Raw genomic sequence first — 17,411 nt, 5'->3', positions numbered from 1 at the left:
TTTACTGTTCATGTTCAGCATATTCTCACAGCTAGTTCCCTCTTCCCTTCCACATAGGTAGGTTCCTTGCCTTCTGTAAGGTGAAGGCCTACCTCTGTACTACTGCTCTGTACCAAAATTATATCAGACTACAGAGCAGTCATCTTCCGGTCTTTGAAAACTACTCATTAAACATGCAGTTATTAATCAGCTCAGATATGCACTTGTTAACATCTAACAGACTTTGAAATAGACACATTTGGAAACACCCTGTGATAGCTAGTTATTCATCTCTGCTTAAAAAAAAAAAAAAAAAAAAAAAAAAAGCAAAGACTTGACTGACTATCCCAATTTGATATTTTATTTCAGACAAGTATTTGCATGGTGGCACCTTTAATATCCTCAGTTTTGGCAATATTCTAATGTTACCTATTTAAGTACAGGTATGTTAAGCTATTGAGAGCTAGGTGAAAAGCTATTTCCAATTGATTCATCTGTTTTCAACAGCTTTGCTCAATAATACGCTCGCTAAAGATAATTTTCACACTTAGCTTTGTTCACTGCAATATTCTTACCCCCTTTCCAACACAGAGGGCAAAAAGGAGTGGTACCTAGAAGTCTTGCTGTTCGGAGAGGTAGGGCTTGTCCCTGCAAGGACCAGGGAAGACAACCCTGCTGGTTCAGATATGTGGGATAGAGGCAGATATAAAATAGAAGACTTGCCTAGATGGTAGTGGGTCTGCAAGCTTTAATGCTATGCAGGCATTAACATAACATGCTAGCTGTTTTTTTCCCCTCCTGCCTCTTTAATCTTTTTTTCTCCCCCTCTGGTCTTGTTTATCTTTCCTTACAGTCATTACATTTACAGAGGAATACAGGTTTTACTAAGGGAAGCAGTTTGTTCCTTGTGCTGAGGTAAAGCTTCCAGGGAAGAGAAGTTCAGTCTTTGTGACGTGTGCTTTGCTGCTTACTGTTGCCTTCTCAAAGACACCTCTTGCCCTGTAGAGCTCTTATCTATGAGGCTTGCTACCTGCTTGCAGAAGTTGCTTTTCCTTAGAACTGTTTTAATCTCAAACTGACAATGCTAAGGTGCCACTTTTTTTTGGTGCATATAACTCTTCCTACTTACATAACCACCAACTAGATTGAACAAGAAATAAAAACAGCCTTTGCAATTAGTTCTTCAGTCTGTTTTTGACAATCAAAGAACAAATGGTCTTAAAGATGTAAAGCAAGAGCTTCTACCTGAAGCAAAGTTTGGAGAAGACAAGTAGGCAGGTGGGGAAGAACAGGGAGACAGCAAGAACCATCTTTACTTTCCATTGCTGTGGAAAGTACCTTTGTGACAGGAACCTCACCTGCAGGAGCCTCCACAAAGGGAGATCTGACCAAACCCCAGAGGGTTCTAAGAAGGCCCTTTAGACCAGAGTGGGAGATGCCATAGCCCCAGTCAGCAGATAAAGCAGCCTGCAGTAGCTCACATGTTTTTACTGGCCTGTTCCACCAAAACTGAGCAGCTGTTTACAGCTAAGTGCTTCAGAGGGAAATGCAGGCAGACTATCACAGGAATCAAGGACAGGAAGGCTGCAGTGATCTTTCCTTCTGCTCAGAAAACAATTAGACCACATAAACAAGGCAGTTTCTCTAGCTTAAGTATAGCATTGTTTGACATGCCTTATGGGATGAAGCGCTACCCTGAGGAGTGATTCAAAACTGGAGTTTTGAACTGCTGGGCAGTTTGGTTTCTTGCAGAAGTCACTCTCTTCCTAGTCTTAGCTCTTTTGTGTGAAAGATACCTACGTAGACTGTTGTCTGCCATAGACTGAACTAGAATGAGTACTTGCAGTAGACAAGGGCTGGCAGCTGATGAGCCCAGGAGTATCAAACCACAGGCACTGGGCTCCTTACACTGCTACAGTACACAGATGATGCAGATACAGCACTCTACCTGTGGAAACCTACACTATGTTCACAGTAAAGCAGCTTCAGTATTGTCAGTAACAGAGCAGCTGTACCTTGAAGCTGTTAGAACTGAGGCTTAATGGGTAAAGGGAACTATTGCTTTAAAACAAGAAAACAAAGTAAATTGTTATACAGAAGTTAATTTTGATTTCTCCTTTCACTATAGTCACATAGGACAAGCCATGAGATACTCGCTGCTTAGTTTATGTTTTGAGATGGAATTGCATTGCCAAAATCACATCCCGCTGGCTGTTTTGCCAGCAGAGAAAATAGAGGCTTGTAGCAGCTTCCAGATTATTTTAGCACGCACCCTTTTTTGCTACTATGAGTCCAGATACTAAAGGCATTTGCAGCTACTGAAGCCAGAAGCATTGCCACCCGAAGCAAAGTTCAGTTAAGTTATACCAATACACAGACTTCAGGTTGCATCAGATACACAGAGAATGAGGTACGTGCATTGCAGTTTGGGCAACTATTCCATTCATTAGCTAGTTTTTTCAATCCTCAAATCTCCCCAGACTGACCAAAAATAAAAACACAGGATAACAGTAAGAACAGGATCAAAGGCTGTAACATGGTTTTCAAACCCCATTTAAAAATAACATGCAATACTTCTCAGGCTGGCTAAAACTCTGCAATGTAATTTCCTTTGAATTAGATTTGAACTGTATTAGGACAGGTATTGGACAAGTCCTATGTGCTCATGTTGCTGAGTTACATACAGAATACACTGAGAAAAATATTAAACATTTACATGTTTATTATAATTACAATTTACATTACTCCAAAGAGCAGCCCCACTGCTATGTTCTAATTCTTAGCAATAAAGTCCTACAAAAATAAATCCAAGCTTTTACAGTAACCTAAGTCAATGCGTAACTAAAAAATTCTAGCTATGTAAGGGGTTCAGTCATCAAGGTGCTTTTTCAACAAAATTCCCTACTGAACAAAAAGGGACACATGCCTATAGCAATTTAACCCACTTATTCATGCAAACAAATTTAGCCCCCTCCCTCCCAGCCCCTTTCCCCACATACAGATTTTAAAAACAAAAAAAACCAACTAAACTATTTACAGTATGGGGGGTTTAGAGGAAACAAATTAAACATGCCCATCTGTTAAGCTTCATTATATGGACTCCCCATTCCTAGTTTAATGAAAACATTCCATAGTGTTCCACCACAGTCTACTAGTGTACAGAGAACTGTTTGCTGTTAGTACTGTCTATGAATGAGGTACAAACTGGGGCAAATCAGAGCTTTATGAGCTCCCTCCTAGTCAGTTACCTACTGTAGAAGACTATCTGAGCACACACAGATGCTCGCTGCTCCTGTCCTGCTGACACCACAGCACACTGCTCCTCCCATACTGCTCTAACCTACATATTCCAAGGCTCTGAGTGCCCAGCTCCCTTCGCCAATCTGAGGGCGATGCAGTTCTGTGCAAGCCTGCAGTACCTCCACATTAGTACCAGCTGACAAACAGTTGTCCAGTCATTTACACTACTACATGATCAACAATCCAGTATTCCCAAGTGACAATATACATAACTTCTCAGCACCAGGAATCCATTCTTCCAGATACCAAGTGCTACTTCACGTGCTGCCTAGAACAATAAGACCAGCAGCACCAAAGAATCCATTTGGTTACTCAGAACAAACAAGTTAGCTGGTTTATTTCAAGTGAGCTTTGGTTCCATGTTAAAATAGCATGATTATCTTCTTCAGGGTACAGAGAAGGAGTCTGACTTTAAGCTTAGACTATAGCAGCCTTTGAGAGACCCAGAAAGAAGAACCATGTTGTAAGTTAGTCTGCACTTAAAAAAAACAAAAACAAGATGAAAATTAAAGCCACCCTGAAGAAGGTACCCCTGAACACATTCCCTCTTCCAAAGAATATTCCAGCTGTTAGTTGCTGGTCCAAAATAAGTCCAGAATAGAAGCAGTAGTACATGAAGTTCTGTCATTTGAGCTGAGACAGTAAACAATATGAACCATTTTCCCACATTAGTGCAGCAGTTGGTCGTTTTCTTTCTATGTACAGTTTCATCTTCTCCGAAGAAATGTTGAAACCTATTCAGGGGAAAAACGGAGGGAGGGGATAGATTTAGATTTGATACTAAAGAGACCCTTCCCCAACAAGAATAAAGCAATGAATTTAACCCTTGTATCAACTCTGCAACACTTAGCTAGAAAGCCTCAACGTATTACTGCAGCTGAAATAAGCAGCTCTTGCTTTCCAGAGTGGACAGAATGCTGGCTCCAGAAATCAACAGAACAAAGACAAAGCATTTTAAACATCTCATGTTTCCTTTTATCACTTGGAAAGATACACCAGATACAATAAGGAACATTTTTTGATGTATCCATGAAAGCAGAATGGGTTGCACATACAACTCGGGCAAAAAGAGACAGACCTAGCTCAGAGTTCTGAGACAACATTTGTTCTTGCTAAAAAAAAAAACAACAACAACAAAAACTTGCCTCTGAAGTTACACTCTGCCAGTACCAGCTCTGTGAGTGGTTTGGTTTCTCCTTGCTGCTCCACTACCCCTTCCACCTCGAAATCCACCACGAAAACTGCGGCCACGAAGGAACCGTCCAGACACTCCAAATGTTTCTGTATTGAGCTTCCTTTCTTCAGCCCATGTCGTGCGCCTAGAACTGAACAATACCACATTCAGATTAAATAGCCTCCAATTCATTTATCAGGAAGCCTCAAACACCCTATTTCATTGAATTAATTTTTCTTCTTTTTTTAATTAAAAAAAGAAAGACTACATCAAGAAAAAGCTGCAGTGTAGGCACAACCCCAGCTCAGTCCCTGTGGTAAGCGTGAGTTTCAAAGTGACAGCTGTTGATTTTCACAAGCTACTTTTTCAGAAAACTGAAGATGGACCTGGAAGAGGCCTTGAAAAGGGCTGAAGAGGGTTTCACTAGGAATTCAAACCCCAATATTTTTTCTTGGAAAAAATAAATTTCTGATTAAAGTGAAGGCTTCCCAGACTTCCCAGGGAAGTCCTGTCACACCCAAGGTTCAGCAGACACCTACTGAAATAGCTCCACACCATCAGTTTGCTTCTTCCTGCATAACCCTGGATGCCCTACAGTAAGCACTTTCAAGAAAGCTTTGTTAAAGGGAAGCAGAAACATTATCAAGGGAATTTTACATACCGACACTAAAGGGAACTCTGACTTCACTAGTTAACACTAGTGTCAGCAGCAGATTTTCTTTAAAAAAGAGATTAATGTTTCAAGTACTTAATGCATTTCTACAGATAGACTTGAGCTCCTCCCTGCCCAGACTACAGACTTTGCTTGTTCCAGTCTACAAGCTGCATAGCCGTCCCATCTTCAGCACAGCATGACCCTGTTTGCCTCCTCCCACGAATCAGATAAGATGTTTTTCTAAGTCAGATGGGTACAAAGTCAGTACTAGAAGAGACAGTTGGAAATTCTTGTATTATAGTTTAGGCAAGGTGGATCAGAATCAGCTGAAGTCTTTGCTTTCTGTTCATCTCCCTGCATGAGGCTTAGTAATAATGACCAGTGAGCCATCAAATGTATGGCAGTCCTCCCCTTAAGAAGTGTTTTGCCAGATGTCTAGCACTAAGTTTTAAAGAATTAAATCACATTCCATAGGCTATGCCTAGAATTCTAGGCCTAAAACTGCATAACACAATCCAAACTATTTTGATGAGATGAAGAGGCCAAAAAGCAAGCTTTTCAAAAATATTTACCTAGATTTCAGTTCTGAAGAGATGTTGTCAAAGAAAGACTTAGATTTATCATAATAGCAGTTGGGTCCCAGAAGGTCCTCCTCCGTATTACCATCATTGTTCTGAGTTGCCACTCCAGGGTCCCCTTTTTCTTCCCCTGTCTCTGCTTTGTCATCTGAAGATAATAAAATGCATTACACTTCCTTGATGCATACTGAAGAGCCATCTGTTTTCTTGCTCCCTCAGACAAGATCTGAGTTGCTGCCATATGTAATCATGCAATTTCTCAGAATGAGTTTCTCTATGCAGTGTTTACTACTAGCTCAGCAATTCATATTTAATGAAGCCACAAACCTTTAAAGTTCAGTTTCTTCTTGAATTCTTTATCAAGTTCCTCTCTGTTGAATTGTGCATTTGCACTTTCAAAGTCAAAGTCACCTTCAAATTTTATTGTGTTTTCCTTCACAGTAGTTGGTCTGTTTTGTCCTCTAGAACGATTTCTGGTTCTCCTGTTTCCTGAAAGCAGGAGAGTTTAAACACTTGGTAACACGCAGGGAGGTTAAATGACTTGCTCAAGAGCAGAGGAAACCAGGATTAGAACTCAGGAGTTTCTGGCTTCCAGTCCTGTGGTTAGGCCACACCTCTTTGAAAGTAACTTCTGAACTTGGCTGTAGAAAACACATTACAGCAATACTTTTAACTTTCTGAAAAGCATTTCAGGATGTTAGTTCTACTATTAAGACAGATTATTCCCAACTTTCAGTGTTAGGAGAAAAAAATCAAAACAAGCACTATACAAAGTAGAACTGGGGGGAAAGAGACAACTATCAATTCTACTTGCTATTCATTTACAAGCATCTCACTGTATTTACTCTGTAAACTTGCCTTAACAGCAGGGAAGAATAGGACCACTGGTTTCCCCAGTCACCCAAGACTTATACAGCCGTGAAGAGGCTTGTAATTTGTATAATTTTCACAGCATTTCTCAGTTTCTAATTGAGAAACTATGATTTTTTTCCTTGGAAAAGCTATAACCCCCTTGTACAGTGTTGCCTTTAGGCAAATTGATTTGAAAACTTGAGACTCAAGTTTTGCTTCCTGCCTTCTCAGTTTGCTTGTGCAGGAATATGTTCTTCAGATCTGAAGTTCATTTCACTTTCTTATGCCTACCAGCAGGCAGTCTCAATCAGATAAGAACTGTTCTATGGAACCAATGACTCCATAGTTCCTCTCATTTGTAAGCCACTGTTAGCCATAGGCCATACCTCTGGAAATTCTTAAATAGGCTTCCCTTCCCAGTAAAAATACTTCAGGTTTCACAGAAATCTAGTTATTGCTACCAACTCAGAGCATCGGCTTTTATAATATACCTTCAAGTTTCAAGGGGCAGGGGAAATGGACGCATCAACAACAGAATTCTGCCCCTGCAAAGTTCTAAACTTCTGAGGCTCCAGAACTTATTTTGTCAGGGAAGCACTTCTGAATGCCCAAAGCCTTATCAAGCCTTTTTTTGCTCCCGGTCTTGTGCCCATTATGCTCCACAAGAGTGAACATATTTGCTTTTATAAGCTAAAGCAAATGCTTAGTGTCAGGTTAACCTACCCGATCTTCTCCTTTGAGGTCTTCTGTTTTCATCATTCACCTGTCCTTGGGTTTGCACAGGTGTTGCCTGAACTGTATCTACAGAAACTTAAAGAAAAACAAACTTAATAAAGGAGCACAAGAACAAAACTGGAATAGTTTAGTCTTTCCTTACTATGCAACTTGGAAGGATGCTTCTAAATGACACTTAGTATGCAATGTGGAAGGACAACTCAAAATGGCACTTTCAAAATTAAGCAGTACATACATACCATTTGTCTTACTGTTGCTCTGCGGAACCTGCCGTCCATTGCGCTGAATCCCTGGAGCTACTTTCACAGGGGGTAGCTTTTGTGAATTCATATTATCAACTGGGCCGGTCTGAACAGCCTGCTCTACCATGGGGCTTTTGCGGACTGGGTGAACAGAAGGAAAGCCAGCACCTACAAAAATTCCAATAACAAAGTGCATTTCACCAAGTGCACTAACTCTACTCGAACCCTATCCACTTCAATGGAGTTTTTTTTTTTAAGGAATTATTCAAAAACTTTAGTGGTGTCACTATACACTCTGCCACTAAGTGGCATGTACACTAGGGTAAAGCACTACCACCATACAAGTCTTCTTGGCTCTCAAATCCAGTGCCTTAAATCAGCAAATCCATCCATTTATTGCTTAAACTGAGTTAGATACACATTAGATATGCAAGCCAAGGCAGTCTCTTAATAGAAAGTTTATACTGGAATCCAATTTCTTTCTGTATTTGCAGTTATGTGGATTTTACTTTACATGGTACCTTAAATGCAAAGGAAAAATTACCATTTTGAAATTGCTCAAAGAAATCTCACCCACTTTGTCAAAAAAATTGCCAGAGAGGCTTAACCTCAACTATATCTCATTTTGTAAGCCCATCTTCAGAAGCTCTTCAACTATTTGAAGTACTGTCATTGCTTATTGCTAGCTTTCAAACAAATAAAACCTGAAACCAGACCAGGATCTCAAAGTTACCCTTTTAAATTCCTTCTTGGTCAAGGCCAAAGTGTTACCCAAGACTTCTGTAGCTCTTCCATCCAGGCTTATTTATTCACACTACAAAACATGTAAATACTTTTCATGGTTTGGTATACCTTATACCAATTATATTATAAAGTGACAGTCTTCAGTAGTCAGAAGAAATACTGCATTCTGCATTTAATTAGAAGCTTTGGATTACTACAGACATGTAGTTATGCATAAAAAATGCTTGGAAGCAAACTAACTGAATACAGTTTAAGAGCAGGAAAAGTGAAAAGCTTTAGAGTACGCATAAACCAAACCATTGACACTTCGGATGACTTAAGTCCACATTAGATATACCCAGGAGGTAATATCATGCAGGTTCCTAGTTACATACACCTGGAAAACTTGCAAAGACAACAGACACACAGCCTAAGGATTATTTAGTAGGACAAAGCTGCTGTGAAAGTTTAACATGAGTTTCAAAGCTTAGGCAGAACACTGGAAAGGTGAGTATAGGCTAATGGCCAAAACAAGAAAGAGTAATTTCATGCCAACACAAGCATACATGCTTAAGTTAAAAACAGGTGGAACTAATTACCATGTTTAAATGCAGGCTGCACTTGGTGTCTCTGCCCTGAAGATGGTCAGTCTAGTACCTCTACTCAACCTCCTTTAAAAGTGTTTTGTCTTTCTTTAAGCATAGAAGCAAATACCCAGAATGTTATCCTAGTTCACCACAGCTCCACACTCTGGAATTCTTAATGAGTTGTTAGTCATGCTTTACTAATCAAGAGTCTTGTAAGGTACACTGCCCCATCACACACCCTAGAATTTTCTCAATTACAGCAATATATTTTTTGTTTGTTTTTAAACTGACCTATGTCTTTAGCAATCCACTATTTAAACAGTATGCTTGTCTTTCTAGGAAAGACTGCTCAGTCCTAAGCTAGCAAGTATTTCTTGATATGATACAGCATGCCAGCATCCCTAGACTGCAGCACTCTCCTGGTACTTACAGTACAGGATCAACTGACCTGTACTTGTTTTCTCCTGCCTCTCTGATCAATACTTCTAGAGCAGGAGGAAGTAATATTTCACATAATGAAAAGCAGCAATAACCAAAAATGTACTAGTTCTACCAGCATTACCCATATAAGAACTATCATTCTAGGAAGGGTTATCAAAAACAGAATGTGTGCAAGTGCCATGCAGTCCTTTCAAATATTTGGAGTCCTCAAACTGCTGTTACCCTTAGAAGAAAGCTGATGGGGCTCTGAAGACATGTCAGGCTCTGAAACAGGTTGTGGAGACGGAGAAGAGCTAGGGCTGGAAGCAGCTGCTGATGCTGGAGGGCTTACCAATTTCTCTGAAGAGATAGAGAGAAGAAGAGAAGCAAAAAAGATATATGGATAAGATACAAGGTAGCGAAACATCTGAAGGACTTGGAAAGAGATACAAGAACCTCTAGAATAGCACTAGAGCAGCTCATTTATAGTCCTGTCTGGGAATATAGGTTCTCTTTACATACATACAGTATATGTAAGGTATGTTAGACTAGAAGTGAACTGTCCTCAACTGTTAAGATTTACATTACTTTCAGAAAGATCCTTTAGCATTGTGTGTGTGTGTGTGTGTGTGTGTGTATGTGCATGTGTCTGTCTTCCCTGCAGATCACTTAACTACTTATTTGCTGTTTATTATACCCTGACACTTGCCAAGGAATTCTGTAAGAGTTGCTGTAATTTGATTTCACAGCAGCTGCATACAAGGACCATACCTTTAATTCTAGTAAGTAAAGTTTTTACTTACCTAAACCTAATGAGGCTGCATATTGCTGGCTAAGCAAAGAGCTGGCAGCAAGCTGGCTGTAAGGTGGCATACCTCTAAATGGGCTGTAAGGCACATGTGGCTGAAAGGATGATGTAGAGGCAGAGCCCAGCGAAGACTGTAACAAGACAAAGTACATTTACAGTGCCCAGAAGTCAACTTGCTTTGGCAGTGATTCTCTACTTCAGCATTATTAAAGCTTAAACACTGAGAACTGTTAGTTTACCTCTATGATTTTCCTGCATTCTTAGCTAGTAAACTAGACAGTGACTCAAATTTCTGCTGATATTTTAAGTATTAAAATGAAGTTTGGTATGTTTCAAACACATCTGAAAATTCCTGGACACATTTAATTGGCCGTTGTTTTTGCAAGTCTGTACTAAAATTCAACCTTTCCTTGCCAGTGTTTTATCAGAGCTTTCTATCAATGCTTCAGACAACTTACTTGAACAATGGCAGGATCTTGTGGCAGAGCATGCTGCGCTTTTGGAGGTTCACATACAGTGATGTCTTTGATGTCACTTCCCCGAAAAATGATGTATTCATAGATTTCTTCTCTTGGAGGAGCAGGTCTGTCTGTGGGCCGGTCTTCAGTACCAAAGGATCGCACTTCAGCATTAGAAAGATTAGTATTAGTCTAGTATTATCTTTGCAGCACTGTATTCCTAAGTTACAATTTAGGCAATTAAGTAGTATTCCTACAATACTTGCCAGAATAACAAAAAAAGTAGGTCACTTCCAGAACCCTGATTCTCCTTATCCCACACAACTGTTCCCTCAAATGCTGACTTTTCCAGCAGCCTATATAAACAGATTTGCTTATATCAAGCCATGAATGTACGGACTACAGACCATGTGGAGTGAGGAAGCCATTCCCAAAACTAAGGGCTTCCCCTGTAGCTCAATACTGTCAAATTCCCCTTCTCTTCTCAGCCCGTCCCATACAGACATTCAGCTCAAGAGAACTGCCACTGCAGCAGAGGGCAGAAGATGCTCCTGAAGCAGCAGGGAACAATTCTTACACGGCTTTATAGCTCAATTCCTCAGCTTTAGTTTCAGATGTTTACCATACAGACAACAGAAAAGTTTTGTTAATGACAAAAGCTCCCTACTGAAATTCTATTTCTATCTCCACTCTCAAAGTTCCTTGCCACTGGTTTTAAGATCAATATCCACTGACTACAAAGCAATTGTTAGTGACAAAACTAAAACCTCAGTACCTACTGAGGCTTTATAGTCCCCGATATTAGAACGCTTGTGCAGGTACTAACCAAAACTTTGTTACACAGTAAAGTTAAATAAAGAAGGCTGTAATTGATTGTGTGGCTACCAGGGAGGAGCATAAATTTGAGCCACTAAACAGCAAGAAAGAGGTGAGAGTCGAACTTACTGGAGTGTTAGTGCAGGAAGAAAAATAGGTAGCATAGTCACATTTGGAGACTGAGGTATAAAAGCTTGAAATGGACTAAAGAATAAGCATGATGTACATGCACAGAGATTCAGTCACAAGTTATAGAAGTTCCACAACTACTTGTCTACTTTTTCATTTTCTTAAAGCCTTGCAAATTTGGATAAGCATCAGCACAGATTAAACTATGCTTTCTGGTAATGAAAGAATTCCATATTGGAGCTGTAGCAGTTGCTTCTGACAGGTTACCATAAAAATACTTAACCTTTCAAATCAGACATGCCAAGGGGCCTAAAGTACCTTTACCAATTACATCCTAAACACTCCAAACACTCCCTGCACAAGGGCATACTATGTTACAGTCTATGTTCACATGCCAGCCAGCTGTTACTACTGTTACACAACTGGAAAGATATAATTGCGGACAGCTCTGTCACACAAGCTATATAGGATAGACACTAAAGCACTTCCAGGAAGGGAGGAAAAAAAAAAGGTAGCAAATAGTGGATCAACTCAAAACCAGAGCTGAGCATCCCTGTTGTGCTACAATGACACCAACTTATTACAAGTGATAGTGGTTGCAGACAAGCCTACTCATCAGAAGTCTCATTCTCAGAGATGTAAAGCTGCATCCTGGCATTCCCCCCCTCACCCCTAAAGAGTTTGGTGCTGCAAAGTATATTCCAGTTTATTCTGTTGTTGAAAGTGAAGCAAGCTCACAAGGAAGAATAAGTTCGGGGTACAGCAGATCTTTACCAAACTCTCTCCCCACCTTACTGATGCTGTTTAGCACCTTGGCTTATACCTAACCGGAAGAGAATCACAACTGGTGCAAGAACAAGCTGTCAGTCACTTCCTCTGAATGACTGTCCTCCATTAGTTTACAATCTCCAACTTATTTTAGATCTCCAGCTGTTGTTGATCATATTACAACTGTAACCTAGTCAACTAGAAGTAGATAATAAACTGAAAGCAATGCTTATGGCCTTTTAGATATGAACCAAGGCAATACCCCTGTGCAAGATTAGAATGTATCACTGTGAGCTGTATGCTGTAATAATCTAAAGTTAGCCAGGGACTGCTGGAGAACAAAACAGCTAACTTCAGTACACAGCTTCTCTGAGCACTGGATTCTGTGTTCTGGGATCAGTCTGTCAGGTTTCACATAGAAAAATACATGATCTGCAAAGTTTGAAGCTTTCCAGACAGTCTCAGTTGGTTCATCCCCAAATATCCTGATTTCTAACTTCAAGTGTTGAAAACTATGTCCTTATTATAGACAAAACAGTATCTGAACGTGCCTGCCCCCACATATTAAGCATTTAATGACCTCAGGTGCATCACAAAGTACAGTTTTAAGTTTCTGAGGTCCGAAGGGCTATCTACCACAGAGTTAGTGGCTATTGTTTACAGATGAAAAACAAACTAAAACAAACCATTGTACTGCAGCTAGTATTCTATAACATAGTTTGTATTCATACACAGAAGAGCTAGACCACAGAAGAATCAAGAGGAATAACCAGAATGACTAGACATTGGTAAAACTGAGCCTACACAGTTATTTTCTTGTCCCTAAACTCTAGTCTCTTCAGAGAACTCCTATGGTAGGGGTGTTAAGTTCACCAGTGTTAAATTACAACCGTGAGAGATTAACATCTAACATACCTAGATTTAACAAGGACAGAATATGAATCAATTGATGGTAGCCCCACCTTGAATATGAGGCTGAACCAGAGTACTTCCTGAGGTCCCTTCAAAAGTTATTCTTCGTACTACATGGATTATAGTAGTCAAGGGAACAGGACACAGTATGCATCAAATTTGTTTGAGCCTTAAACGTTAGCATTTTGGGCTTAATAGCAGCTTAGCAGCTATCTATACAGCACAAACTGCCTATCAGTAGTTCATAGCGTTTCTATCCCTATATAGGTGCAATTTCAACATTGATGCCAGAGTAGCAACAATTTTGGTATAAAGTCTCCTAATTAAAAAAAAGGCACTGAGCTAAAATAAAAAGCTAAGTATGTACTGCTAAGTTTATAAAACAGCACTTTAAGTGCATGTGTAGGAGACAGAATGTGCTTCCCCCTACTCTAGTCTATTGTAACAAATTTCTTAAGGAATTCCAGTTAAAAACTGAACACTAAGACTAACACATACAAGACCTAGCCAGAAGTCTTTTTATAAAGCATACATTTTCCCACACCATGATGTAATCACACAGGCCTCTGAAATATACCCCTTAAGCTCTTTAGTAGCAAGTGCTATGTGGAAGCTAAAACTATGTAAGAAACCATCCCCTGCTGTTGAATAAAGGTGAATACCATCTTGTACATATGGTAAAGGAATTCCACTTTTCCTGCAGTTCCTCAGTCTACTGCTATTGAAACACTAACAGAAATAGCTCCATTTATATGGTTAGACAGACAGCTATTTCCCTAGGAAAAAAAGCAAATTTGTAAAAACTCACTTTTTTTTTTTTTTTTTTAAACTTAAACACTGAGAGGTTTTAAGTATTTGTGCCCAGTTTCACATAAGCATCATCATACCGGGTAAGGACTATAGCGTACGCTGCCTTATGAAAGACAAGGCAAACCACAGTGCCTCAAGTTCTAGCAGACAGAATGTTGAGACAAAAGATGTTGGTTTCTGAACCATCCTGAAGCACGAACGACGGGCTGCTGAAGGCAATGAACAAGCTGAACTTTCCAGAAGAAAAAGGACAAAACTCAGGGAAAAAAAAAAAAAAAACACATACGGATTGGCTGCAGCAACCGAGCTGGACGTTAAAAGGACTACGAAATTAAATGCTGCTTGAGAGACTGAACAAGGGTGGGTGGACAGGTTTTCCTGAGAGCAGATATGGGAATTCCCAGCACAGGTAACGACTGAACCCGAAGAGACAAAGCTGCCCGTGCGCGCCGGGGGACACGGAGCAGAGCCTCGGGGGGCAGCCCGGCCGGCGGGCGGCAGAGCCGGGGGCGGGCGCAGCCCCCCCCCCCCCCAGCGGGGCCCAGTTATCGATCACGAAGGAACAAAGACGCATCAATAGCGACGCTGCCGCCCCCCCGCCCCTTCCCCCGGCGCGGATCTGCGGCCCTGCTCGAGCCGGGCGCAGACGGACGGGGCAGAGGCACCAAAGCCTGAGCGGCCACGGACGGCGTCAGCTCCGCGATCCTGTCAGAGGGGGCAGAGAGGCCGACAGCGCCCGCTCCTCGCCTCGGAGGACGGGTAACCGCACGGGGCCGGGGGAGCCGCCGGGCCGCGAGGGCCCCTCAGGCCGCCGGCGCCCCCGATGCTGACTCACGGCGCGGCGGCGGCGCCCCGCGGCCCCTCGGCGGCCAGGCCGCGGCGCGGCGCGGCGGGAGGGGAGGCGCGGCGCGGCGCCCAGGCCCGACCCCCCGCGGCCGCCGCCGCCTCACCCTTGGCCAGCGCCACGGTGGAGTTCTCGGTGTCGATGGTGTAGAGGATGCCCTCATAGCGGATCTGCGCCTTGGAGATGAGGCTGATCTTGCTGCCGATGTAGGGGGTGCCCGAGCTCATGGCGCCACCGCGGCCGCGCCGCGCGGCTCCGGCGGGCGGAGGGGGGCGAGGCGACGGCGGCGAGGCGGGGGGGCGCCGCCGCGCGGGTGGCTGCAGCGCGGGCGCGGAGGCCGCCGCGCCGCCCACGCACACTGCGGAGCCGCGAGCCCCGCCGCGCGCGCCTTATATAGGGCGGAGGGAGACGCCGGGGAGGGGGGGGGGCTGAGCGGAGGCGTGCTGCGGTCGCGCCGCGCATGCGCCGCCGTCCGCTCTTGACCAGACGGGAGACGGGGTCAGACGCGCAGGGGGAGGGGCGGGGGGAAGCCCGGCGTCGCGTCACGTGAGTGGCCCGGGCGCAGGTGCCACGTGCGCCGCGGGCGGGGCGGGGCGGGGCTCGCGCCGTTCCCGCCGTTCCCGCGCGCGCGGCGCAGCAGCAGTAGCCGCAGCCGCAGCCGCAGCTGCCGCCGCTCTGAGGGGAGCCGCGGCGCGAGCCCCTCCCGGCGGCGGGTAACGGTCGCGGAGGAGAGGGAAGCGGGGGTGAGCTGCACCCCGCCGCCGCTGAAGGGGACGAGGCGCGTTTCGCCCGCTCCCCGGCGCCCCCGCGGCCTCCGGGCCTGCCTTTGTTCCGCGCGAGGGGCAGGGTGCCGCCCGCCAGCGGCTGGAGGCGAGTCGCCTCGTGGGGAAGGGGCCGCGGGGCTAGGCCGCAGCTGGAGAGAGAGCCTCGGCGGGGGGAGTTCCAGCTTCCCCGGCCATCTGCGGGTCAGCGCGGAACGGCTGGTAGCATCTGGCAGGCACAGGCGCAGGAGGCAGCGGGAGGGCGGATCAGGATCAGGCAGGGCGGTTACGTTCGGGGTGCCAGGTCGGAGCGTGGAAATCCCGCTAATTCTTGTGATGCAAATGAATACGGTTCAAAACTAGCAGCTGGAGACACGATGCTGGGAGCTATTGTCTAAGTGCGAAGAGGTTTGCTGGAGCTGCGTGCGGCCGTCCCTTGGCTGCACGTCTCCCATCAGTGTTACAGCGGAGAGAAGCTCCGTGGTGTGCAGTCCACAGGTGTCTCCTCGTGTCGCAACGACCTGTTTCCTTGTGCACCATGGCTCCGAGAGCTGCTCACCACATACTGCGAGCTGTCTGCTCTGTCATCCTATGTATTTTATATTGCCATTCTTCATGTTCTTTATACAGCCTGGAAAGCTCATCTGCTTGTCCAAATAGCAAAGGCTCCTTCCCTTTCACTCTCCCTTGTGGACACACGCACACACAGTCTTGTTAAATTTGGATTGCTTTAATGTGGAGGCAGTTGCTAAAATATAAAAAATTAAGATGATTATATATGTATGAATTAGGCAAGCAGTAATTTCTAATAAAAAGTCAGTCTACCTGTCTTTTTAGGTATTTCATTCAGTATTAAGTACAAGCTATATAGAGCAGGAAAAGGTCACTTTTTAATGCAGTAAAGGATGCCATTTAGTGGGCAGATTACTGGTTAGAAACTTCCCTGATGAAAAAACTCATCTAGTTTTCCTGTATGAGGAGTGTCTAGTTTAGGAATATGGAAAAGTTCAAACTGAAAAATACAGGAAAGAAGTAATAATAGAATGCTGTGTTCAGGCACAGTCACAAATAAGTGTTTTGACTGGAAAGATTCTAAGTGATGTCACTACAGGTAGAAAAGCCATATTCCCTCTTTTAGTTTATACTCACAAACTTCATGACTCAATAATCCTTAGTTCCCCTCTTAAAGTATTTTTTTTTTAGAAATGGTATATGGGCTTCCAGGTTTTTTAGTTCAACTCCTTCTGTTTTCTCGTGCGCACCAGAAAAGTCCTGACACTGATTCATGGCTACCTGTAGTTCAAATACTCTATTCTGTATCCAGCAGAAGGTATCATGATTGCTTTATGCTTTCACTTCTTTTTAATAGCAGAAAAGAGAAGGGGAACCTCACTTACCAGTACAACAAGGTGAATCCTGAAAGGAGAAAAAAGCAGTTGGATAAAGAAGAACACATCAAAGTGGCATAATCTATATACTGGTAAGGAGAGAAATGTAAACTTAATTTTGGTTGTGATCATCGTGGCCATAAATTGACCTGTCTCTGGAAGATATAGCTATTATAATGAATTTCTTTTGCAGATTTTGTTTGACAACAGTCAAAAGGACCAAATGTAACAGAGTAAAGAAACACATGAGCCCTAAAAGAAAAGTTAGCAATCTGATAGGAGTTTGAAAGAAAATATGGTAGCTACAGGGCAGGAAGGTAAGATCACGAAGTCTAGAATGCGCTTCTGTAGAGGTGTGGGGAATGGGTAGTAGAAAAGAGCTCAGGAGTAAAGGAGGAACTAGAAAAAGAGAACTATAAAGATGCAGGAAGGATGAGGAGAAAGAAATTATCCATCTGTGTAGATATTTTTA

General features: G+C 43.1%; 1 protein-coding gene across 2 annotated transcripts; it reads right to left on the bottom strand.

Moving 5' to 3' along the window:
• Positions 1-2,683: 2,683 nt before the first annotated feature.
• Positions 2,684-15,067, bottom strand: LSM14B (LSM family member 14B). 2 transcript variants are annotated; one of them, XM_062589581.1, is made up of 10 exons: positions 14,897-15,067; positions 10,512-10,675; positions 10,049-10,184; positions 9,489-9,605; positions 7,513-7,683; positions 7,262-7,348; positions 6,014-6,175; positions 5,681-5,834; positions 4,425-4,604; positions 2,684-4,013 (listed from the first exon to the last, which is right to left on the bottom strand). In XM_062589581.1, the coding sequence occupies exons 1-9, from the start codon at positions 15,015-15,017 to the stop codon at positions 4,433-4,435; spliced, it is 1,284 nt and encodes a 427-aa protein (XP_062445565.1). In that variant the 5' UTR covers positions 15,018-15,067; the 3' UTR covers positions 2,684-4,013; positions 4,425-4,432. The 2 variants fall into 2 exon arrangements, with proteins under 2 accessions (XP_062445565.1, XP_062445566.1); XM_062589582.1 differs by lacking the exon at positions 9,489-9,605.
• Between the last annotated feature and the right edge of the window lie 2,344 nt (positions 15,068-17,411).

The sequence above is a fragment of the Rhea pennata genome, chromosome 16, assembly GCF_028389875.1.
Source record: "Rhea pennata isolate bPtePen1 chromosome 16, bPtePen1.pri, whole genome shotgun sequence".
Taxonomy (NCBI): domain Eukaryota; kingdom Metazoa; phylum Chordata; class Aves; order Rheiformes; family Rheidae; genus Rhea; species Rhea pennata.
This window is presented reverse-complemented; position numbering and strand designations above follow the sequence as displayed.

Coding starts and splice junctions, on each gene's coding strand:
- LSM14B (XM_062589581.1), bottom strand. CDS start 15,017: ATGAGCTCGGGCACCCCCTACATCGGCAGCAAGATCAGCCTCATCTCC. Junction 10,676..14,896: donor CACCGTGGCGCTGGCCAAGG/GTGAGGCGGCGG, acceptor CTAATGCTGAAG/TGCGATCCTTTGGTACTGAA. Junction 10,185..10,511: donor AAGATCCTGCCATTGTTCAA/GTAAGTTGTCTG, acceptor GTCTTGTTACAG/TCTTCGCTGGGCTCTGCCTC.